At 34.0% G+C, this 26,704-nt stretch overlaps 1 protein-coding gene across 6 annotated transcripts in view; it reads right to left on the reverse strand.

Annotated features, from left to right (window-relative positions):
* Positions 1-10,760: 10,760 nt before the first annotated feature.
* TTBK2 (tau tubulin kinase 2) overlaps positions 10,761-26,704 on the reverse strand; it is a 63,210-nt gene continuing 47,266 nt past the window's right edge. For 3 of the 6 annotated variants that reach the window (XM_034417744.2, XM_034417745.3, XM_034417746.3), the window contains 3 exons: positions 20,974-21,225; positions 15,748-17,012; positions 10,761-11,237 (listed from right to left, as the gene is read on the reverse strand). In XM_034417744.2, coding sequence (XP_034273635.2) covers positions 10,769-11,237; positions 15,748-17,012; positions 20,974-21,225 — 1,986 coding nt within the window. In that variant the 3' untranslated portion in view covers positions 10,761-10,768. The remainder of the gene's footprint in view (positions 11,238-15,747; positions 17,013-20,973; positions 21,226-26,704) is intronic. The other 3 variants (XM_034417747.2, XM_087882255.1, XM_087882260.1) reach the window with 1 other exon arrangement.

Genomic DNA, 26,704 nt, shown 5'->3' on the forward strand with positions numbered 1-26,704 from the left:
TATACAATCACCTTTTAAAAAACTCATTTTTAATCAGTCAGAGACAATTTCTTTGAAATGTAAGGAATGTATTTTGTGGCCCATTATTATTACCATTGACAACCAGCTTGGTATAGTGCAGGGGTCAGCAACCTTAAACATTCAGAGCCACAAAGGTCCCAACTGGAAGCCCCCCGTTCAACTCTGGAGCCCACCGGAAGTCTGGTTCCCCCATCATAGTCTCCTAGTGCAGTATCCTTTTTCCTCTGCCAACCGGAAGTCCAGTTCCCCCACCATAGAGTCTCCTCCTAGCACAGCGTCCTTTTTCCTCTACCTGTCCTAACTGAAAGCCCTACCAATTGTGGAGCCAACTGGTGAGAGAGCTGTAGCAGAGGGATGAAAGAGCCACATGCGGCTCCAGAGCCATGGGTTGCCGACCCCTGGTATAGTGATTAACTTAACAAGCTAGAAACCAGGAGACTGGGAATTTTAGTCGTGCTTGGGCATGAACCCAGCAGGATGACCTTGGACCAATCACTTTCTGTCAACCCTTGGAAGGAGGCAATGGCAAATCACTTGTGAAAACCTTTGTCAAGAAAACTTCAGAGCTTTGTCTGAATAGATTCTGAGAATTGGACAAAATGAACAGAAGGGGAAAAAAATATTACTATTGTTCTTTTGTGTAAGATACATGCTGTAATAACATCCCTGAAAATTGAAATGGAATAACCTTGCAATTCAGAACCCAATAACAAAAAAAGTAGTTGTCCACTATAACTACTTATTAAAGCCTGAAAATATATTTGCATAGGCTGATTTCTAAAGATCTACTAATCCTTTTTGGGCCAGCTTAAAATATACAGCAAATTTTGTGTTAATTTTCACATAATGACTTGATACATACTGAATCAACTTGAATCTTCATTCATTCATATTAGTACTGGATTCTTAAGATTCTATTTCAATAAAAAGGAGCTGTGATTCCAGTAGCATTCTGAGGTAAGTGGTATTCCCATTAATTAAGCTATCTTTGCTTTGGATATAGCAGTTGGGGCAAATTATTATTAGAGGCTTCAGAAAATCCTCTGATAATATGCTTTGCCTCAAAGTATGTATTATTTAAACTCGATTCCTTTAAGTCTCCTTCAAAGCATTTTTGTCATAAAATATGCAATTTTTCAATCATACTGAAGCAGCATACAAACAGCACCAGTTTAAATCTTCAAGATGGAGTTGATTCTATACAAATATTTGTAGAAAAATGCTTTGCTTTAATGTGGCAAGTATAATAAATAAAAAAATATTCCAAATACTTTACCAGAAAAAATGTGTCACAAATACCATCTTTCCTGCATCCCTGTCTTCTGAATTTTTCTTGTCCTATCCTTGCATTTATAAATATTTGTTAGATAGTCTAAAACAGGGATTCCTACCTTGACAATTTTAAGACTTGTGGTCTTCAACTCCCAGAGTTCCCCAGCCTTTGAAGTCCACAAGTTAGTAAAAGGTTAGATACGTATTAATTATGTACTTTAATTAATTTTAACATTAATACAAATTTACTTTTACACTATAGTGTTTGTGTGTAAACATTTACATACACATACTCTATACATACATACATATACACACACATACATTTACACACACACACACACATATATATATGTGACATAGTGTAGAAGTTTGTAAAATTATGTCTTTTATTAATATTAAAATATTAGTAACAATTTTTAACTATAGTATCAGAGGCAAAGAAGTCTGCCCTTGGGTCTTGACTGAAATCATTCTGGTTTGAAGCATAAATTAGGGTTGCAGTACAGTGTATTCCATCTTCTGAAAGAATTATGACCACAACACACAACCCATTAATCATTCAAGAAATTTAATGCTAATAAATGATCAGCATATAAATATGATAAGAAATCTTTTCTATTTATATTACTGAATTTCTTTATATATTCTGGTCTATTCTTTTGCTCCTATTTTATGCCACCATAAAATATGATAATGTGGGGAGTTAAAAGATTCTGCCACATGTTGCCATATCTGGTCTGAGATCTACAATATGTTCATTTATGTATCTACACAGTTTTGCTATACAATATACAGTAGAACATTGCTAATAATGGAAGATGATGCGTTTAAAGCTTTGCTACTCAGAGTGTTGCCAAATTAAGTATGGCAATGGAGTTGGCATCTTGTTTTCATACAAGGTTCACTTCCTGTACATCACTGTAGTAAGTGGCTGTTCTAGATTGAATGGTTCAATACAGGTATAGGCAGTAATTCAAAGATTGCAAAAAAAAATGTGACGTTTCCTAAGATAACAATAGGTCATTGTGACCTATTGACATATGCAGTTGTTTTGTCAAATAGGTTTAACTTGTTACTATTATCCTGGCCCTGTTCATTTTTCACTTTCATAAGTAGATTATATAATGTGAGAAATGTGTGAATAATGATTAAAAAGGAACAGTTTTAGCAGAAATTTGATATACTTACCCTGACAATGCTTAGGAACCTTATGCATAGCTACTCAAGTGTCCAAAATAACAGTACATTACACAGAAATATAATCATACTTATTTGTTGCTAAAATATTTAAATATACAATTATTTGATATTTACTATCAAAATACTTTTGATTCTGATTTTCTGATTCCCTAGATTTAAAATATTAAACTTTGATGTTATTCAACTGTTTTATATTTATTTTATGGCATGACACTGCATTCTAAAACATTTTTAAAAGCAAAATACAGGTAATCCTTTAATTACAACAGCTCATTTAGTAACCATTCGAAGATAAAACGGCACTGAAAAAAGTGACTCATGACTGTTTTTCACACTTATGACTGTTGTAGTATCCCCATGGTCACATGATCAAAATTCAGATGCTTGGCAACTGATTCATATTTATGACGGTTATAGTGTGCATCATGTGATCATCTTTTGCTAGCTTCTGACAAGGAAAGTCAATGGGGAAGCCAGATTCACTTAATAACTATATTACTAACAACTGCAGTGATTCACCACTTAACAACTGTGACAATAAAAGTAAAATGGGACAAAATGAGCAAGTTCAGTTGTGGTTATAAGCACCCAAGCTCTGTTAATAGGGATATGGTGAACCCAACAGTAATTGGTTGGATGTGCTACCAAGAAATAGAGCAAGCAGAAAAATATCCATATTTATCCATCTTTATTTCAGCACTGTAGAAAAGGTTTATTAAAATGCTGCATTAATTACTGACATTTCAAAGCTGATCTTTCACAGATCTGCATTCCTCTTTTCAGCACCAGTTTCATTTTCCAGAGAGGAAAAAATAGTTTTTCATAGCTTCTTCCAATTTACATTATATCCAAAACTATTTTTAGATGAGCTCCATTAAAAATAAACTGACAAATCTAGTCAATGTTGTTTGCATGCTGAATGATTTTTATTTAGAACCAGTTTATAAAAATAAAATACAAAATAATTTAAAAACAGAACTCAAAACATTTACAAAAACTTGATATGATACAAATGGGGTAAAATAAATAACTACATCTTTATGTACAAATGAGCATTATAAAGACACCATTGTCAATACCTTGTTTCTGAATGACTGAGCAAAAACGGTAAGACATCTAATCTGAACTCTGAACGCAAGGAAAGAAAAGTTTGAAATTCTTGATACTACTAAGTTACCTCTCCAGAATATTTTTTATCTCAATTCATTGTATTATCCTTGAAATAGTATTTTCTGAATAAATAATGGATGGCTTTTCTAATTTAAAACAAAAGTCAGACTGTTGAGTATTTTCAAATTAATATTCACCCCTGGCTTTGAAATTTAATTTTAATTTATTTGGATTTTTATTTATTTTTTTGCAATAAAGAAGGCAAAACATAAAACATAACAGGCCATGAATAATTCACTAATAAAGGGAAAGATTTAGATATTTACTTTCTGATCACTGAGGAACAACATGCAACCGGAAGTTAGAGAACCTATTCTAGAGAATCCGAGGAGCTGTGTAACACATCCTCTTTAAGGCAAGCTTTTACCTGTCAACACAGCATTAATATTACTCTCCTTTGTACTGGTCCAGATAGCTGAAACACCTCAGATCTGAGACCTAAACTGTTACTTTGCAAAGCAGAGAGAACTGGGAAGGGCTCAGTGGCTCCCACTTAATGCCAAACTGAAATGAAATACTTGAATATGAGCACACAAAACATAGACACAATTCAGCAAAGATCAATCCCCAATGGACTATTTATGTGTTCCCTGTTCTGCTCCAGGATGGAAAAGATCAATCAATATTCTTGGCCCCTGAAAATTATTTCTACCTAGCAGCAGCAACTATATATGGGGGAGAGATACTGGTTTTAGCACTATACAGTCTGTCTTCCAGGTTTTAAGGAAAAAAACATTACCAAATTGACTTTTTGTTTCCTTAATTCATTCTTTCAATTATTTTAATAAGAAATAATTTAGGAACTTTTGCACTAATTTATGCCAAGTTTAGAAACCACAATTTAGTGGGATGAGGCATTATTCTCCTTGTTTTGTTTTTCCTTTTTGAAGAATAAATAGGGAAGGGGGAATCTTCAGTAATTCCTCTCTTCCTGTAATATTCTATCTGACTCCCAATCTGCTTTTGTTTTCCCCCATTTTCCAGCAGAAAGAGTGTACTGCATTATTCAATTCTGGGACAGTCCTGCTGGCAAATTACAATCTGGACCTAACCCAATATTCCCAGTAGAAAATTAAGGCAAAAGGCTGAAATTTAAGAGGAACAAAAGCCAAAAATTATCAAAGCAAAGTTCCTGTTTACAATCTAAGAAGTAAATTTAACAATTCACGTACTTTGATAAGTTTTGAAGAAATTTCTTTTCAAATGATCACTCCAGTTAAAGTATGGTAATGAGCTCCTTTTATTAGCAAAAGCAAATTTTTTGAACTGTAACCTGAGTACAGAGAATTATGTGAAAATTGGAGATATAAAGGAGTATATCATTACTTAGATTCTCTCTGTATCTCATCATAGTGCTTTCTACATTTAAAATGTCCTTGTGATAAATTATTGCAGTACAAAAGGAATACCTTTCTTTGAACTGTCTATAAGCAAGCTGAACTGTGTTCATAAAAACAACTTGCTCATCTAAACAACCATAGAAGTTAAATTGAAATATTTTCTAGTTTTAAGGGTTTGCCATTATTAGTGTTACTAAAACAATGATAGAAACCAATTAATAGTACTGGAGTAACGAAGCTATCACTAAATTTAAGAAAAAACAAGACCAGATAGTAGTTCTTATTATTTCTTTCTCTCAACATACAGCCTATTGCATTGAATTATATGAATGAGTATCTGAAATAGAATGCAAAAATTGTAGAAAAAGCAGCATTACATGTATATTTCTGTTCATATTTGTTTTAATTTAATTTGAACATTGAACATATGAATATTGTTAGTCAACTGGTTGTTAAAATGCATGGAGACTAACAAATGTCTCCACACATCTGATTTGAGGACTGGGCCCACCTATCTCCTTAACCTGTTTTCCTTGAAAAAAAAAATTGGTAAAGCAAAAAGATTATACAAACAAAAACCATAAGCATGAAATCTAGTGGTTTTTTTATATTTAATATACAACAACAGAAGAGATTGTGCAGTCAGATTATCTAGTTGAGTACACAATCAATTCAGGGAAGTATATATTAGCTATTATTAGTCATGACTCATAAACAAAGCAGACAATATATTATAGACATGGGATCTCATTTATCCAAATTGTCTCTGAGGTGTTAATGCAGTTCGCAGAATCTGCATGTTTTCCTCATGACTTGCCTAATGTAGGAATGTCCTCACCTCTCCACACCTCAGCAGCAAAATTAATGGTACACTAAAAGAAAAGACAGCAGGGAACGGACATCATGTTGGATTCTCTTATGGCTGAATTGAAAGGTGCTCTTGAAACTTAAGAAACCTCTTAAGACAGGATGGTCTTAAGGATTCATTCTCTAAGCAAGACTGGCACTAGAAGATCAATGCTACCTAAACAAGAGACTGAATTAACCCAAATGTCAAACATTAAATGATCATAACTAGAGAAGATAGCATAGCATAGCAAGCATAGCATAGTTGACAACGTACCAGCTGAGACTAACCATCTAAATTTTCCATTCTAAATCGTATGTAAAAAGATTTTTCTCTCTAAGATATAAACCAGTTGTCCTTATTTTTCCACATTAAGATATTTTACTTGCCACAGAAAAAGATAATGTAAAAGCAATATTTTAAGATGATGGATAGATTTTGAAAAATGCAGGCATTCTTTCACACGTTTAAGGGTGTTAAAAAGTATATATTCTATATCATTCAGTATCCATATATTAAAATTATTGTTCTTTGTCTTCTGGAAACTGCTTTTATATTACACGGATTACTATTACAGAATAGACAACTGGCACTGTTTATATTTATTGTAGGAAGCAACTAAGCTATTAGAGAACTACATCTATTCAAACTCTAAGAGCAAAGACCTATAGCTCTGATTAGAGCTGTCCTACTTGAAGAAAAAGATGACCAAGCAAATTTAACTTCTGAACACTATCAAGAACAAAATGTCAAGGCATTTTCTTGACTTTTAAGAAACCTAAGCAAAGAAGACTAGACCTGGAGCTCCATGTTTTTGATACAAATACAATATAAATGGACAAATTATCTCTGATGCAAAGGTAAACCTATCTGTTTGTTTTGTCCTAAGAGTATGCATTTGCCTACAAAGACATTACAGATGGTAAGTTTCAGCTGCTTTTGGCTCCATGCAGTACAATTACACTGTAGACAAAAATATGATGTAAGAATTAATGTGCCTGCAATGTACCTTTAATTCTAAAAAATTATGCCGCCACCACCCCTAACCAACCCTCAACAGTCTGGCAGGAATATTTTTTTTAAATTCTTGCTAAAACCCCAGGATAATGTGGATCCCTAAAGCAGTAACTTTTCAGCATAGAGCAACAGTGCCAGAGCCAGTATATCAACATCTGATCATTCATACGACAGAGCAGGTCTGAATGAGGGTAGATGGTGCTCTCGTTGAGTTTAATTGGCTAAATGTTCTATGAACTCTACAGAAAGAATAAAAAACATTTTTTATTCTGGCTCAAGCTGTGGAGGGCAGGACTTGCTTATTCAGATTAAACCATGCATATTAATTGTCTTGTCTTTTACTAACATTAATCTTGAAACTTACTATTTGAGACAAACTAAATTAATACATTCTTTCTCAAAGTTACAAGCACAATTATTTTATTAACTAAAGGTATTGTAATCAAGATTAACTCACAATACTTTTTTGGTTTGCTTCCCGAAGCAGTAAATGTTGCAGAAAGAACAATGCACATTAGTAACAAAATCATTGATTACTACAGAAAGATGAGAGAGATGATAGTAGTCTATTACAATAATTTAAAGCTTTGTTAGTAAACCATTGGTTTTCTAATAACTATTATATTATGTTTTGGCAGAATGACAAACTAAAAAGTGAATCCACTCAATACATTAAAAACACATTGACATTAACCTGTGCTTTCCACAATGACCATTTACTCTGGAACATGCCTCCTTGCATTTCTACAACATGGAAAGAAATACAAATGATTTTAACAGAAAAGAATCTGAACATTACGGTAATATTGGGATACATATACCATTTGTAAGAGAAATGTATAATATTTCTACAACATTCTTTTTGTTAATGCATAGAATAGATATTGTTTTGTCCCTGACAGCAAAGCATGAAAATAAATCTTTGGGATATGCATCTCCATACATGCAAGGGAAACTGTTCTTACAATACTGATGCTCTGGACATATTTATGAAGGAGTTCCTCCAGGGACTGTCTAGAAATATTATTCCTTAGGTGTAATGTAAAATATATATATATATATATATATATTTAAAAAAACCTTGCAGATTATGCAAATAATTTTAAAATGGTTATATGTAAAGGAAGGCTTTTTGAAGTTGGACTTGAGAAACCAGATGAATTGATATCAATCCCCCAAAAAGGAATTATAATAAAGAAATGATAAAGCTTTGTTGTTTTTTGTATCAACTCAAATATACAGCTTCACAATACATTCCCTGGAAGCACTTATTGGAAAAGAGCTGAACATGTAGAATATTTCAAGCACCTAAGTTATTGGAATAACGTGCTTGGCTGAATGTATCTCTATAGAGCTGATAAATGTTTTTAAAAAACCTGACTTTTTTTTTTACTGTCAGTAGCCTAAAGAGAGAGTCCCTGCATTGTTGCAACAAGCAGAGAACCGGGGTAAAAGCTGGCAAGACAAGATGAAGAAAAAGTCTTGACTTTTTTTATATCACACATTTCTATTTATCACCAACAGTATCATGACACACACTTTAACAGAAAAAGTTCTCATAAGGGATTAGAAAGATACAGAAAGAGGATGAAAAGACAAAATCAAGACCCTACACTGACCTTGGCTATTAAACACATAGTTTCTCAAAGTCCTTCCATTTTATTCAGAATTGTAAAAGTGAACTGTCAATGCCGATACGAAACACTGAATTGCCAAGCAACTCCATTTTGAATACTCTTTCTGTTCTGAACTGAGCATGAAAAATATTCAGCTTTGTGCATGCCAGCAAACAGGAATAGCAAGGCCAAGGGCATATAATTCAGGCACGTAACTGAAAGAATACAGCATGATCTGTGGTCCATAATTTTACAAATGTAATGGGAAAATCGGGAAAGTTTATAGAAGCATATATGTGTATGTATGTATATATTTATAAATATTTATAATATATAACTTACTATAAGAACATGCAATTATTGGTATAGCACCTATTATACAATATAATACAACAGATCTTTTAAATCATTCAGTTTCTCAAAGTATAGCAAATATGCTCCAGCTAGTGCACTCCCTCTGTAGTGCTTGAAACCTGAATGAGGCTACGATTCCACACTGTGCTACATTACTTATGGGGGAAAATACATATTTAGGAGTAAAAAATTTCCAACACATTCTGACAGAACAAGAGAATTCAGTGCAGCTTCAATGCAGCATTAGAAATGTGTTAGCTCACAGAGAAAATGTTCCCTTTTTAATCCAGAGTTACAATTTTGGCAGCAAATAAAATAACATTAAATTAAAAAGAATTTATGCTGGCTAAGGCGAATGATGACTATAACAAGCAGATCAGTAATTTCCTAAATTCCTCTTATATTTAGCTTCTTCTAATCCAGATCTCCATTTAAAGAACAGGTCATACTTACGGTACTTTACATTCTACATTGTATTCCGTTCCATCACTGATTTCTGAATCCGGCAATCTAAATCAATCACACCTAAGTTTGGGAAAACTAGAAATTGCCAACCTTATTCATTAACTAATATTTTGGGGAAATGGAAGACTATCTTTAAACACAAGTTTTAGTGTCCTCTTTTCCATATTTCAAATCAAGCATATTTTGAAGGAAGTGGGAGGGAATCTACCATGTACATCTACACTATGGCAAAATCATGAGGATGCTGCGATCCCCTTTCATAGATACAGCACTATTGGTCAGGTATTGGCTCTGTACATATTGGGAAATGCGCATACTACTTTTTTCTATACAATATAGGATTAGATACTTTAACATTTCAAACACAGTCCTGTAACTTTATCTTAGCAAGTATTACCTCCTAGAGAAAATAAAGGATCTGCTAATTTTCTCTAGCATACTTCAGTCACTTTTATAAAGAGGTTTAAAGCTTCAATTTTCTTCTAGATTAAGGATGAAGTTTCAAGTTTAAATGTGTAAACATTTCACCTCTTCTTCAGTTTGATAACACTGGAGATGAACATTGTAGTAAAGTTAAGTGAATGAAGTATTTCATAAAAGATAAAAGATTCTAGTTAAGTTTTACACTGGCTCTCTCAGTGATGCCCTGAGAAGTGATTGCATTCTAATGTAACTATAAAGATGTTACATGATCCCAAACCCTTTGTATTTCTACCATAATTTAAGATTATCTGACTTTTATTTTATAACTGGAACTGGCCCTAGAAATGAATAAACAGTTAAGTAATCAAATGGATCAGAACCCAAACAGATAATAGAAGCTTTGGGATCTGTAAATATAAGTACACGTTGTTACCTCAAGCTCTTAAAATACAGGGCTGTAATCCTGTGCAATTATATAAATACTTTTTTCTTTTGATAATTATCAATCAAGAAGGAATGTGGGCAATGAACAAAGTGAAATTGTTTGTGAAAAAGGCCAATATTACACAGAAGACTTTGTAGAATTTTCTGTCCCAAATAATGTGCTTTTTAAAATCTTTAAAAACATAGCAGCTGATTAAACCTCAAGCATAGTAGTGTCCCAGTACATTTCTTTCAGGTTTTATAATTTTCCTTGATGAAAATCTAGAGTCAGCTTATTGTTTTAATAAATAAAAAGGAAAGAAAAATCATATTAAAACACTAATCTCCCAAACAATGTGATTCCAGATGGACTTTCTGGCTGCTCCATCTCCACTCTCCAGCTTCCCTGATCTGCTTGCTGCCCACTCTTGGGCAATGCCTGGCCACTCCTATACAAAGTGAGCCATATAAATAATTCATCTGAAAAGTTTTTCTCCAAAAGTCAAGATAAATGCTAATCTTTGAAGACGGTCCCTTTTTTAAAATACATAGTACACAGACACAACATGCATTAGATTGAATGGAGAGGGGGGTTGACACCTGACAAGATTCAGTTCCTATCTGCTAAGTTTATTGGCTGATTTGTTCTTCCCAGTGGGAGGTTTAATGCTAGAAGAGTGATGGCAAGAGCTACTAGATCCTTTCAGACCGTTTTTGCTAGATTTGTTGTAGCAGTGCTCTTGTTGACAGGATCTTCTGGAAGATGAAGAGCCTGAAAGACTAGGAGGCGATTTACTCCTTCCAAGATGTGGGGATGAACTTCTCTGCTCATGGTGTGGCCTTCCACCCCGAGATGGTGAAGAGCTGGCAGTACGAGGCAGAGAAGAGCTCCTAGGGGAGGAACTGGGACTGCGTCTGGGAATGACTGGGCTTTTGGGTGGAGTCTTGGGGCTATGTGGAGATCCTGGACTCTTAGATTGTGAAGGGCTTCGTGGTTTTTGAGATCCATTCTGAAGGATCTGAGCCAGGCGGGAGATCAGGTCTGAATCAGAACTGCTACTTCCTAGCACTTTGTACCTCCGCAACCTTGAAAAGAAAGAAGAAATTTGTCATTTCTGCATTCTGTTCTTTAATGCAGGATATGTCATATTACATATATTTTATGTATTTCCATGTTCAACTTTAGTTAGGCTTAAAAATGTTTACATTACATTAACAGTCACCTCACAACTGGATTACTGTAATTCTCTTTACACAGGGCTGCCTTGAAGACAATTCAGAAGCTACAGCTGGTCTAAAATGCAGTGCAGAAGGAGTAATAGAGATCCTTGTTATGTCTATGTGTCATTGCTGCTTTTTGAGCTTCACTGGCTACTAGTTAGCTTCTGGATGAAATTAAAAGTTTTGGTCATCATCTGTAAAGCCTTTCAAGTTTTCAACTGTTTCTGCTAGACTAATATGCTTGGGCAGAGTGAATATGCTCCAAGTCCCTTTAGTTAAATGCTATCATCTTGTGGGAACAAGGAAGCATTCCTTCACTGTTGGTTCATGCCCTGTGGAACAGAATCCCTCTTAGAGATACATAAGGTTCCCACTCTTCAAGTATTCCACAAGTCTCTTAAAACCTAACTCTGGTTAGGCTGTTTCTGGAGTCCAACTTTTTTTTAAAAAAAAGCTATTGATGCAATCTTGTTCAGGTGGTCCTATTGCTTATTTTATATTACTTAGAATCTTCTCAAAGTTAGGCATTAAAAACTAATAAATAAACAGGAAAGAAATCTATACAATTCATCCCCTATATGAATCTATATAAATTCTGTTAATTTGATGGGTAGGAAAAAGGAACATATATTGTTAGTACAGTAAGGACACCACCAATATGTTATGATTTTCTTGTTGAAATCCAAGAAGCTCTTTCTCAAAGATTATTTGAACACAAGAAAAAACATCATTATTCAAAATTGATTTTTAAAGTTTAACAATCTATACTTTTTAAGATTGTGTTAACTTTGCTGCTTAACTGGAGCTTTTGTGGTTTATTTTTGACATATATTAACTGTTTTCTTAATTGCTTATATTTGCAAATTTTAGTATAACTGATTTCCTATATCTAACTTTTTACCTATATAAAACTTTTATCTAACATGCAATCTCAGTCTGTATTATATACATATATGATATACCTATATTATTGGAGAAAGCTGTTAAGCAAGGCTATCCACTCATTCTCTTCCTATTTATTTTTTACATTAATGATATTATAATGATTATGAAATCACAAAGCTTTTTTTCTTGCTCACTGAATAGATGCAAAATCTCAATTCTAATATATACCGATGACATGACTCTTATCTCTTGTATCAAGATTGGCTTTAAAAGACTGCTGGTCATTGGCTGAATATTGAGAAAGAATAAAACTGAGGCAATGAACTTTGGCACAAGTAACATGGAAAAAACACACGGTCAATTAACATCTACAAAATCTAGCAATGTTCTTCCTTCAAATATCTAACATCTCCTGCAAGTGGAAGACATTTGATCTATCTATTGTTTTAGTAACTACCTGATGTACAATAAGAGTTATCCTGAAGGGGTTTTTTTAAGTTAAAAGGAAGGCAACTTGTAACCACATCTGAAATATCTCAGGACAAAGTGATAGCTTAGATATTACATGGAAAGGAGAATATGAAGGCTACTGCTCAGTTGAAAATAGTCCCAAACAATGTCTTCCCCCTAGGTATTCTGTTTCCTGTCTAAGGATGAAAATAGGTCTATCCTCAATCTCTGTTAAGATTCCATCTTGCATTGGTAAGGTACTGTGAGAAATTAGAAAGCCTTCAACAACCCTGCATATTTAAATCTTGTTATTTGCATTATATGGGTGGGAATAACCTGAAGATTACAAAGTAACTTTGTGACCAATGCCTGCATTTATGACTTTTGCAGTATGTGTCTCTCTCAGCCATATATTTGCCAATACAGTCAGTTAGTACTCATTTGTCTTGTGTAAAACTGTAAGCACAGACATGATCACATGATTTTAGTAGGGTTGCTTAAAGAGGACTATCCGTATCTTGCTAATATTCCCAGTGTTCCACTACAGAAGGCTTTTACATTCCACTACTTACAGATTATGCCTGTAGCATATCTCAAAGAACGATTTTGCAAAACATTCAGTGAAACAGCACCTTTGTTCCTACGGTGCTGGTCAAGTGGAAGACATAATTCTATAATGAGATTAGGAGGAAAACACTGATGATATACCTAAGGAGTTGGAGGCAAAGAACTGAATTACCCTTTTCCACATGCAATTCTATTTATTAGCAATCAGGTTGCTACTTTTGCTATTTAGTTTATGTTATTCACAACACTTATATAGCCACCTATCTCATACAATAATTTTAGGCAGCTCACAACAATCCATAAAACATACTTAAAAACATTTCCCTTTCCCCCCGTATCCCACATCAAGCATCCTTATACCCTGTTTCCCCCAAAATAAGACATCTCCTGATAATAAGCCCAATCGGGCTTTTGAGTGCATGGCAATAAGACCAAGCGCTTATTTCAGGGTTCAAAAAAATATAAGACAGTGTCTTGTTTTCGGGGTAGTTAAATCTCCCAGCTAGCTCAATGCTAGAGGAAAGAGCCATGTCTTCACAGCCTTCTGGGAGGCTTAAAGGGTAGGGGGCTCTCTGATCTCTGGTGGCATTGTGGCAACCACTGAGGTGGCCACCAAAAATATTTAAGAGAGGGAATCTGGAGCACATTAATACTATCTAAACTAGTAGGATAAGCAGATAACCTCAGGGAGAGATCGTCCTCCAAGTAACATGCCTTGTGCCATGTATGTCTTTAAGGATGACAGCCATCCAGAATCACCTTATCCAGGAGATGGGCAACATATAAATATAATAAATAAAATAAAAATAAATAAAATAACCAGCACTTTGAATTGCATCCAGAAAACAACTGGAAGCCAATGCAGCTCATGCAGCTGTACTATTGCTCAAATAAACCACAGGACAGCTAAAACTGTGCATGCCACTGCATTCTGGACCAATTGCAGCTTCCGTATAATTTTCAAGGAAAGCCCCATGTAGAACACATTGCAGCAATTCAAACAGGAGGCGATTAAGGCATCAGTGATTGTGAGCAAGATCTCCCAGTCCAGGAATGGGTGCAATTGGTGCAAAGGCAGATCTGTTTAAAGGACTTCATTGCCACGACTGTCACCTGGTCCTCCAGCAAGAACCATAAATCCAAGAGGACCCCAAATTGCAGACCAAATTTGTGCAGGGGAATATTATCCCATCAAGAGTCAGAAATGTCAATTATCCAGATGCCAAAAACCCACAAACAATTCCTTTTGCTAGGATTGATTCAGACCTGTTTTTTCCTCATACAGGCCTTTATAGCTCCAGGGGCTGAGCATGTTGATGCATGGCCTCTCCCAATAACTTCACAATACCTAATAAGGTTCTAGGGCTGAACCTGTCTTCCCCTACTAGCATTGACTGGTAGCAGCCATGGAAAAAGAAAGAGAACCACTGCAATTCAGTGTGCCCCACTCCCAGTCCCCAGAACTGGTTGATGGTATCAAAAGCTGCTAAGAGGGCCAGAATAGACACACAAACCACATCATGAAATCTCCAAAAATCATCCAAGTGCTGTGTTCTCTTTTGAGCTCAAAAATACACTTCTAAATTCCAAACTGTAGCACTAGTTTAGTTCAGCTTAATTTGTTTGCACGTGGCACATTTTTACGCAAGTTGCATTTTTTATATTATTATTATTATTATTATTATTATTATTATTATTATTATTATTATTATATTTTATTTCATTTCAAGTCTGTTAAGTCTTTTTATTATTGTTTGTTGCCCGAAATTAGGCTCTTATGAGATAGGCAGGCAAGTAAATGTGATAAATTAAATTAAATAGAGTTCTGATATGTTATCACCTAGCCACAACACTAAAATCATAACTTACTGACTGTATTATAGAATATAAACACTTAAACAATATTTTATTTCTATTTTCTTCTAACCAAGCCACTTTCACTTATTTAAATAAAATCTAATTTTGTTATTTTTGATGTCTGCATTACAGCAAATAGAAAACATAATGTATATTCTAACAGCATTATCAAAAGATATATTACAGTGAGGCTATAGGTCAAATTTTCTGACTATTAAGTACAGCTTTTAAAATATAATTGAATAGACATTTACATTACTGACATACACTACAGATGTCAATACAGAGGGCTTATTATAAAAATGAAAGAATCAGTGTTTTTATATTCAACTTCTCCACATAGAGATAAACAATTCTTATCATCTCCTTAGAATTATATAACTCAAATCTGAGAACCAAAACATTTAGAAATCTAGTACCTCAAATCCACTTCAGGCACAGATTACAAATGTTAATTCATAAAACCTTTCCTCAGTTTTAAATAAAGAAAAAATTATTTGAATGTGCACTTATGCTTTCTACCAAATAATTAAAGCTGCAAGGACTGTGCAATTTGTAAGGTGTCATACTATACAGATGTATACTTCATATTGCTTAAATAGATGTGTGCACTTACCTAACCTCTACTCCAGGCCTTGTTGGTGGCCTTCCTGGGGGTGGCCGAGGAAAAAACTGAGCTGAGTTTGAAGTGCTAATATTATCTGTAGTAGTCCAAGATACAGGTCTTGGTATTTTGCTCTTTCTGGGTTGAGGATTATTTGATGACAAAAAGCTCTCTTGTACTTGACTCCGCAAATGAGTGTCCAATGTTAATTTGGAAAAGGTCAATACATCTTCTGAAAATGGCATGGGACCTGCTACTGCTGTTTCCATCAGTGACTTGTCGGAGGCACTTGAAAGGTCACCCAGGAAAGATCTGAGCTGTCGCTTTTCTACCAATAATCTAACCAAGTCTGTTTGGTGGGCCTTTTTTAGAAGTAGCTTCTCCTTTGCTGAAACAGGACAAGATTCTGATGAGGAATCTAGCTCTTGTGCTAAAACTGGTATGCGACTCTGCCTAGCTACAAATGGCGATCTAACTAATTCTCTTTTGGACTGACTAGAAGTTTCATTCTCTGAAATAGAATAGAATAGTTCTCCATTTCTTTGAATACTTTGCTCTTCTTTTTCTGTTTCATGCAAAAGTGTGGCAAGTTTCACTTGCTGGCATTGCAATTCCTTAGCATGATCAATATCCTCATCATGGAAGCCATTTTCATGTACTTGTATTTCTTGACTTTCCTGTTTGTAAGCAAATAGGTCAGTGCTTCTTGACAGAGAAACGTCTGATGTTTCAGCAGCTGACTGTTTCTGTAATTCCTGTTTTGTACCCTGATTTAGTAAGGAGCAGCTGGCTAAAGGTCTTGGTTCTTCTGGGTCTGTAATAACCTGAGGTCCATCCAAAACAGATTCTGTGCTTCTTGAAGCAGTTAAGCAGGGTTCCTTAATTTGTATTTCAACGGCATCTTCACAAGCAATGAAAGGCTCTTTGTCATCAATTCCTTCAACAAGATTCACGTTTTCCCTTCCTTCTTGTTTCTTCATGTATTGTTCAAGGAAATTTGTTTGGCTATTATTCTGATTTTCAATGCCTTCATCAACATCTTTATCAAGTGTCCCTTGGTTGCAATCTAATTTGAGAACTAAATCTGTTCTACTGCTGCTAAAAGTCAATGCACCATTTGCTTCAACCAAGGCAGCAACATTCTCCTTAGGGGAGGAAAGTTCCACTGTATGTTCCAAAACCCGAGGATCCCGATCTTTCTTGTCTAGATGCTGCCCGTAATGAAAACTCTCAGAAGTAGACTGTGTGGATGCCATTGATGGCCTGGGGATTGTAACCTGTAAAGAAAATATTTAAATAATGAGTTGACCATAAATTATTTGTTTGTTGACATCACCATATATTATCAAATCATATTCAAAACAGTAGTTAATTTCTTTTTCATTATATGTTGAATACAATGAAAAAGAAGAGAAGTGTTCAGTCCAATTTGGGATCATTTAACAATAGGATGATTGTTTTATTCAAACTGTTCTTATCAAAATCACTTATTCTCGCTCTCTAAATGTATCTATCTTTATCCACCTTATTCTATTTACTCTAGTAAGTCCTTTTTACATGCTTTTAATTTAACTGATGTACTTTCATTTCTAAATAACACAATGTAAAAATCTATTTGCAACCTTCTATTTTATTTTATTTTATTTCCTTTTCTTGTTAAGGTTTTAATGGGCTATAAGGCAGGCCTAAGTAGTCTAATCTTATACCTTTTTACTGAAAACTCAACTTTACTTTGGTGTAAAGATACACCAGATTGTAGTTTCAGTCTATAAGAAATATATATATTGGTGGTGCTTAGTGAGAATTATTGGAAACATGACCTATAAATTCCATAAGCATCAATGGTGTCAGTCTTTTGACATCATTGTCATCATTTGGTGGCTGAGTGATCTTATGAACTATTTTGAAGTTATTTCCAATAAGAAATGTTATAAGAATATACTTAATAACGAACAGTAACTATACACAGCAGAAAATCTGATTAATTCATAGATCATTTATTGTTTGTTTGTTGTGCTTTAAATGTTTGCCTTTTGTCTTCAACATTTATCAAACTATTTTGCATCAGAGTAAAAATAGTCTGTTATATCCCCTACGCTTCTCGCATCTGCTTCAGATTATTACTGAATCTGTTTCTATAATCACTGTCCCAATTTGTTTTCTACTTATCTTTCTGCACAGCTTTTCCCCTCTACTTGCTTCACTAGGCACTGACCTTTATCAGTGCCTTCAACTGTAAAAATCCTCTCCTCCTGACAGGTTTGTCCCTGTTCCTAGAACACAAAATATTCCTTTGCATACATGCATGGAAGATATGTGACAACTGTATGCAAAATTCCACTGTTAAACCATAAAGGAAAAGATAACTTAAGCAAGGATGTTAACAAATAATAAGAAAAGAGGCCTATTTAAGGAGAATTCATAAGAAAGTATACAGCTAAAGTGAAATACCTGAAAGTAATCACAGAAGAGATATAACAATGGCAAATGAGGGCAAAATAAGATGGGACAACTATATTGAAAACTTTTATAAAACGGATTATGGAATGTCAGAAACATTTTCAAAAAGAGAACATACTTAAAAATCAACTTTACAGAAACTAAGCTAATACAGGAACAGACCAGCTGCCAAATAAAAAAAAGAACAGATTAATTGAACTATTTAAAACTGTTACAGGAAAGGTAATCCAGAATAGTAGCTGTACAATGTTAACAATATAGAACGACACTGTGTCCCAAAGACTGGAAGAGACTGGCGTGCATCTGTACACCAAAGACAGGAAATTCAAAAGAATGTGCAAATTATCAAACCAAGACTGCTTTCATATCTAACACAAGGAAAGTTTTCTTAAAGAACTTATAGGGAAGAATACAGACAAATTATGAAAACAGAAATCCCAAATAAAATCAAACTTCAAAAAAAAATGGGGACAGATGAGATCACACAGCTAATATAATGAAGTAGATAATGAAATAAGAGACATAAGATGATTTATCTTTGCTTTGTGACATGAGTTATGCCAGAATATTGATCGTAAGACAGCTAAATAGTGTGCCAAAACACTTGATTATTCTTTTGAAGAATCTTAACAATTATTATGAGCTGAATTTGGAGAAACATAACAGCTCAGAATAAGTAAGTTAATCAGATGATGCACACTGTTCATAACATGCACAATAAATGTATAAATGGCAGAATTGGAGGAAATCCCAGCTGGAATCAAAACTGGAGTGTGACACATTAAAAATCTAATATAAACCAACAATATCACTTTATTACCCAAAAGTTTTTTAAAAGCTTGTGTAAGAATGAAAAGAAAAATCCAAGTTAAGGTGGCAGATGGATATATTTTTTCCCTCGGGATCAAGAAGAGATAAAAATAAACAGTGTGTTTGAGAAATAAAGAGATTTCCTTGATGTGATAAAAGAGGAGGAAGTTATGAAAAATGTGTAAAGAAAAATATTCATAATCTTTTACAAAAATCAAGAGGTTTTCCTAGATGTTTGTTCATCAATGAAATCAAGGAACAATGGAAAGAAAAAGAAAAAGAAAAGGATTGGCCCTATTTAATTTGTGCTCTGGCTCCACTTACCGGCAGTTTGGGCTCCTTAAGGAATGTTGTCCTCAAAAATAAAAATAAAAATGCTCCATACTCGATTTAAACAGATACAAATAGGAGAAGAAGAAACAAGGGGAAGAAAATGCCATGAAAGAAGAAAAAATATAATGATGGGACAGTAATCTGGAAAACCGGATGATTTCATTCAGTTGCAATTCTGAATTGGATTCCAATAGATTCTTGCATTCAGAATTCTCATTAGATTTAGTGATTTTGCAACATTTCAGATGACTTTAGCTACCACAAAGCAGATAATAAGGCTATTCTTTTCTTTAAATAGATAACAAATTGATTTGATTGAAAAAATTAATGTAGCACCAAAGAAGTGAGAGGTTACAGTAGATGTATTCAAATATAGACATCATTTATTAGCTACAAACATTTATCAGGGTTTTTTATATATATATATAGAATTGATACCTACACAGATTAGACACATCCAGGATTTTTTCTTCTTTCAATTCTTTGTTTATTTTTCAAATATTAAATATATGTTTAGCTTTTGTTGCAATACAGTTACTTTCATTAAAAAGCAAATAATCATCCTAAAAAATTGAGATATTATTTCTTGCTTTGTTTTGGATCCTATGGCCATTATGTAAGATTGTGCAGTTAATGCCCAGGATCAGAGTGCTAACTCCTAAATTATTAAGACTAACAATTTTTAATAATAACTGCGTTTTCACCATAAACAAGGTAAAACAGCAAGGGCTAAAATGTATGAAATCTATTAAAAAGATTACTTCTTGCTGCATAGAAAATGTGGCTTATAGACAGAAAATTTGACCTTTGGAATATTTTTTATCCTTTTTATCGTTGCCCAATAATATTCAATTAGAAACAAAAATTTATATTGAGAGAAATAGTATTTTATATAAAAAGAAAAAAGTTACATGCAGAAATGAATTTTACATATGGTAATGTTTATGGTGGGATGGAGTCAAATTAGAGGTTAAGCTTTAATTATTAATCATCATTGTGCTCTACTAATATAAAGTTATTTTTCTTATGTTAAAATAATATGGATAACATCTATTATGAGACTACTTCTTCTGAAAGAAAGAAAGCTTAAGTATTGTGTTCTTAAAGATTAATTGGAGTTTTCCATTTGACAGTTTTAATACTACTGATTCCTATTATTAAACCCGTGTCTTGAACAATATGTATTTTAGCATTCTACTTGTTAAAAAAAGAAAAATGCAAATGTTTACCTTCTCAATCAATAAATTAGACCTTATCTTTCTCTTTTTTGTATATGTAACACTTATATATCAGTTTTAATTTTAAAAGCTTTAATTTTGAGTCTTATTTATTGAAACTATTCCCCAAACTTTAAACTACAAAAAAGTCATTCATAATTTCTGAAAAATAATTTTATCTTCTACATAAAAGATTAGCTGGATTCACTCTGATCTATCCTGTGAAGATTTTTGCTATCGTTTTAAAACAATTTACTTCTTTAAAATGACTTTCTCAAAAAAGCTATATCTCCCAACTTTCAGTTTTCCTACTCAGACAAATAAACCAAATCTCAGCCCTGCATAATAATTCGGAACTGTAAAACTTTTCAAATGACCAACAGTGTAGTTGCTTTGATGAAAATGAAGATGCATTCACCTGCTGGAGTTGTGCTTTTGAGATGTGAATGACAGGGGGAAACTTGTTTCCAGAGGGAATAACAGGAAGTTGCCTACAGGAAGGTGACCAGGAAGAGGAAGAGTGGCTCTCTGCTGATTGACTCCTTGGAAAGCTTGTCACTTTCTTAGGATCCATGTGGGTGATGAGGTGGGAGATAGGGTTCAGAGTATAGAAGATGTTGGGGCTTGAAATTCGTGGGATGGAGAAATGCGACATATGAAATGAGCTGAGCTGTGAGAATATGGCAGGGAAAAGAAAGAAAATGTTTCAAATATTTAATAAGACCATTTTATTATTCTTTATCTAGTTTTATACATTAGTCTTCCAATAGTTGATATTTCCAATAATAAACCAAACCATCTTTTAAAAATGCAACTACAAAGACCACTTATTTTATTCCTCTGATTTAGCAATATTTTCCCATATGCCATTAATAACACAGAAAATTCAGAAAAGTGATTATAAAATAATGCTACTAAGTAAAAGAAATTACTTAAAAAATGTGATTACCTTGTAAACCCTGCCTGACAAAGATAACCAATAGTGACATGTACTGAATTGGATCCAGGTCTTGCTTCCACAATTGGAAAAGCTTATTCTATTTATAGAAGGAGAACACTTCCCTGGGCAGTATAGCAATGTTTGCTAATTTCCCTTGCTTTATTATTCCCTTATACTTCCCCATAATATTCTTTGTGTGGTGTTGGAAATCTCTTCAGGGAACTATTCAGGGAAATAAAACCTGGATCCAACTCAATGTTCATTCCAAGCAGCATTTTTATCAGCTTGCAAATATAACACTCTATTGTAAATGCATTGTTCGGATACACATAATGACTATTACAGAATAATAGAACAAAGGACCTGGTTACTTACCTATAATTGCAGTTCTTTAGGTAATTATCTGTGAATCTGCATATATGGGTTCTGCACATGCACAGTAACCTACATAGAGCATTCTGGAACCTTAGACTTTTGGTAGGAAGCCCATTTCCTTTCACTAGATTCAGCATGTGAAATTAGGATTCCTGCCATTGTCATCCATTTCAAAGAAGCTACAACAGGCCAATACTGACAATGCTGTCCTTGAAACCAGGTCGGAAGGATGGATGGTTGGCATTTGGATTCACAGATGGCCATGTTAAGAATGACAGTTACAGGTAAATAACCAGTGGTTTCTATGATTTACATACATGGCTCAGTAGTAAGCTACTATACAAGGAGGTTGGTAAACAATAAAAAAAGAAAAACTGAGAATAAAACTGCCCTGCCAAATTATCCTCTCAAGAAAACAATCCCCACTAAGATCAGATGGCTGTAATAAAGTGAACGCCCAACTGATGTTAAAGGGAGATCCTACTGCTGATGAAGCCATCAGATTCATGAAATAGCAAATCTGGATTTGTCTGTCCAAATATAATTGTTCATGTGATTTATTCAACAAAAAAACATTTCTGTTGCCTATTACAAGAGAGAAATAAACATGGATCCTTCTTATATTGAAGTCAGAAATGAATATCAAGCATATGCATAATTATTTCTAAGGAATTTTCTGGATTTGAAAAAAACAGAGGGAAGGTATTTTCTTAGCATAAGTGAAAATGAGAGACTGCTTTCAGCAGGAGGAGAAATGGAGACCACAGACTCACTTTCTCCTTATAAAAAATTAGGTAAGATTCCCCTGAATACAAAAGCATGGAGCTCACTAGAATGTCAGACTGAATGTCAGACTGATGTGATCACAATGACTAATGCTGTCTTCTGAGAGAGTAAATGAAGAGGTCAGGTAGCTAAAGTCTTAAAGGACTTTGACTGTCAGACAGACAAAAAACAAAGTACTGTACAACTTTCACAAACTGCTTCGCAGCCACATGAGAAAAAACAGAAATTCCTTTAATCAGATTATGAACAAGATAAAGTTTTACAGACAAAAATAAAGCCTGTTCTTAAGCCACAATAAAAATTCTAAAACACAGCATGAAATCTAGAATGGTATCATGGAAGATTAGGAAAACTGGGGAACCTGTCTCACTTCATCATATTAATTTTCTGAATTTAAGGCTTCCAATCCAGCAAAGACCTGATCTACTGCAACTAAGAATTTGTAGATGTAATCTCCACATAATGAGTTTGAGGGGGGATGAGATCTGGGTCAAACTGGCAATGCATTATGTCTCTGAGAAATCAGACACAGGAAGCTAAGCCAAGCTTAACAAAGCTATCAGGATTTGGATACAGAAGCTAGACTAGAACAGAAGTACCATCTTCTTAAATTTGATAAAGACTTCTAATAGATGTTATATATAACATTGAGGAAGGCTTTATCCAAGAATTTTTGGCTATTTGAAACAGGATGAGGTGTATTGAAAATTGGACTAGCACAGCAGTAAAATCCTCCATATGATTAATTTGATTGTTTTAAATTCACACTAAGGAACAGGACAATCTAGGTTATTTATATTATGTGCATACCAACATCTTCTGAATTAAAGAAAGTATGTGATCTATTTTGACATCCATGGTGTCTATAGAAGGCAAAAGTTGAAAAAATGAAGACGGCAGATTCTCCCCAATCAGATACAGGAACTACAGTCCACTCTACTGCTACACCTAGGTTAGCCAGAAGAATTAGAAATGTTGGTTTCAAAGCCTATTTCAAGATAGAAGATACCTAGGGCAGATAATCATGCCAGAAATGAAGAGGTAACACATATTTTGAGGCAGTAGCCAGAAGTGCGCTCTCCTAAAGTGGTTTGCACTAGTGTGATTCAATGTAGCCACTAAAAATGGATTAGTATGATATGCCCAGCTCTTTATCCTTGGATATTGTCTCCTACAACACAATTAAACTGTCTTTATAAAATCAAAACATTGTGTAGTTTGCTCAACTATGTTGATAAAAAATTTAGTAGGTATATATAAAACTATGAATCACAGTCAGGAAATCCAAACATCATGGGAACTTAGAGCAGTAATATTGTGAGTAAAGAGGATGGCCTTGAATGATTGAGAGAATATCTGTTACCAAGGCAACAATCAATGAATGAGGCTGGAGCCCAGGACAAGAAAGTGGTTTGCAAAAATGCCTGAGACAGACCTCCCCCTAATTCACCCGAAGACAAAGGAAGCATATTCTGCCTTATAAGGTTAATATCACATGTATTAAGTAGAACTGAAACACTGAAAAACAGGTGCTATGTAGACTTAAATCTTCTTTATTAGAATAATAATAGTAACAGTGTCTTGCAAATCTGAACGTGCTTTCTTTCTCCTCCTTTTATCTTTATGATAATGGAGGCCAGGGGGCTAAATAAATGTTTAGTTTCTAAGTAAATTTTATTTTTCTCACTCAAGGTATTATTGGAGTTAAACTTGACATTAGTAGTAAATATTCATCTCCATATTCATTCCTAGGCAAAATTGATTGAGTTGTCTTTCTTTTTCTGGGCTTCAGTATACCAAGAAGAGTTTAAATATGAAATTATTTTAATGTTTATACTATGTGGCTTTTTACTGTATAAATTTTTTCATGCCACAGTTGCAGGTTGCTTTGAGGAAGACTTTCTAAAACAGCTGAGGAATAACCATATAGTACAAAAATATACTCTTATTTTTATCTTATGTACAGAAAGGAAATATATATTATATTTTAGAAGCTGTAACAAGTAGAACATATAAATTATCTTTGTTATAAAGCTGTATGATAAATTATTTTACATGTTCACCTCCATAGAACCTGTTCTTAGTACATAATTTACTCAATTTGACTACATTAATACATATTTTTAAAACACTAACATTATAATTGCAATTATAGTAAAGCATCATAGAATGCAGTTTCTGTGCTGTACCATGGCTGAAACCTGTTTGCCAGGAGTCCAAATAATTTGCTATTTCCAGGATTTTTTGTACTTTTAAGACCACCTGTTTCTATATAACCTTTCCTAAAAGGTAAATTGGAGAAGCCTAAATTTATTTAAAACCGTTGACTTGAGCAAAGACTTATTAAAGATGAAATACACCATAACATCTTTCACAGTGAGAAAACTACCCCTTTATTCAAAGAACTGTTAACAGCTTGAATCCCATGCCCTGCCATTTCAAGGACAAAATTAACTAATCATAAGGGGCAGAGATCTAACCAGAAAGTATGGAACTGACAGTACAGAGGGCTTTACACATTCCCTTAGGACTTACAGACACAAAATTATCTCAATTAGGTCTCAATATATTGAACCAAGACCATGGTAGTCATTGATGGCCATGTAGTCCTAGGCTACTCCAGACTTCTCATCAAGTGAAAATAAGTTTCCCCAACAGTACTAACCTAGGGAACTCTTGCCATCTCAAGAATAAGGATAATACTCCTGGCAGAGATGCCACTGTTCAGTATGGGAAGCACTATAAAAGTGGCAATGCCAAGGAGCCCTTTGGGCCCAACTGCATAAAGGAGGTCTCACATCTGGTTATCTATAAAGTAGTGCCTCTTAATGCCAATATAATCTCACAGAGGATAACACCTTCTCCCTTTCTCCTACCCTAGGAACATGGATAATACCAGACCTAAAACTCAGATCAGCCTATTCTTGAGAGAAGAACCACTTTCTACCTCCCTGCCCAGGTTTCAGTTAATCTCAGTCTGAATTCAGATATCATAAAGAGCTGTTATTTATCAAAAGGAAAATAAAGACTTTTGAAAATTAACCTTGTCTGCAGAGGAGGATATTTAAACAGTATATTTTTGCAGCACTAAATTAGGATTTTAGTAGTAATAACAGGTAGCTTTCAATTTAGTAATAATACGTATTAAGAACATTACAGAAAAAGTGTATGTGCAAGAGGATAAGAAGCAAATGTGATTTCTATCCTTACTGTTTAGTCACAGATCAAACTATGTTTATAACAACTCTTATGCTCAGTAATACCACTTTCAGTCATTGCTATTCTTTTTTTGAATGAAAAAAGTATACCATGTACTCCCAAAGGTGCTTTTCCAAAAGGCACCTGGACTTTCTTGGTTTTTTCTTTGAAAGATTTATCATAAATCCTTCCATTCCCCACCAATCAGTCAGAACTGAAGAAACTTCTTGAATGACAAAAGAAACATTTTCAAAGAAAAAAAATCCATAACCTGGATGATTGAGAATCTCTATAGATATATACTATGTACTGTAATTATATATTGTATTTGAAGATGTGCTGTATTGAACAAAAATAGTAAAGAAGAAAAACTGCAAACAAAATCTAGGAACAGGAATGGCCATGATGTTGGCCAAAAAAGAAGACAGAACCATTCTCTTGGAAAATCTGAAATCTGAAACAAAACATTAAGATGTTCAAATAACATGGCCCAGAAGATGGAAGATATTTTTAGTGACTGATTCTTGGCGTGTACATTTTCAGACAAATAAAATAGTTTCAGATATCAGGCAGCAAAGCCAATTTATACTTTTACATGTAAGAGTTAACTTTTCTAGAATATATTCAAGTAAAAACATATATTTAATAGCAGTTACTACCATCTGAAAATAAAGACTTAAAATGGAGTAAGCCCATATGAACACTCCATCACTTTCTTTATTTCTGAAATAATCATTACCTCCTTTTGGGCTATAATTCATATTTTAAATAATACTCTATGAAAATACTCTATGCAAATAATTAATTGTTCAAGTATCATAGTTATTGTGCTTTTCTGTTAAATATTTAA

This window comes from Pantherophis guttatus, chromosome 1, assembly GCF_059756535.1.
Source record: "Pantherophis guttatus breed Tessera chromosome 1, ASM5975653v1, whole genome shotgun sequence".
Lineage (NCBI taxonomy): Eukaryota > Metazoa > Chordata > Lepidosauria > Squamata > Colubridae > Pantherophis > Pantherophis guttatus.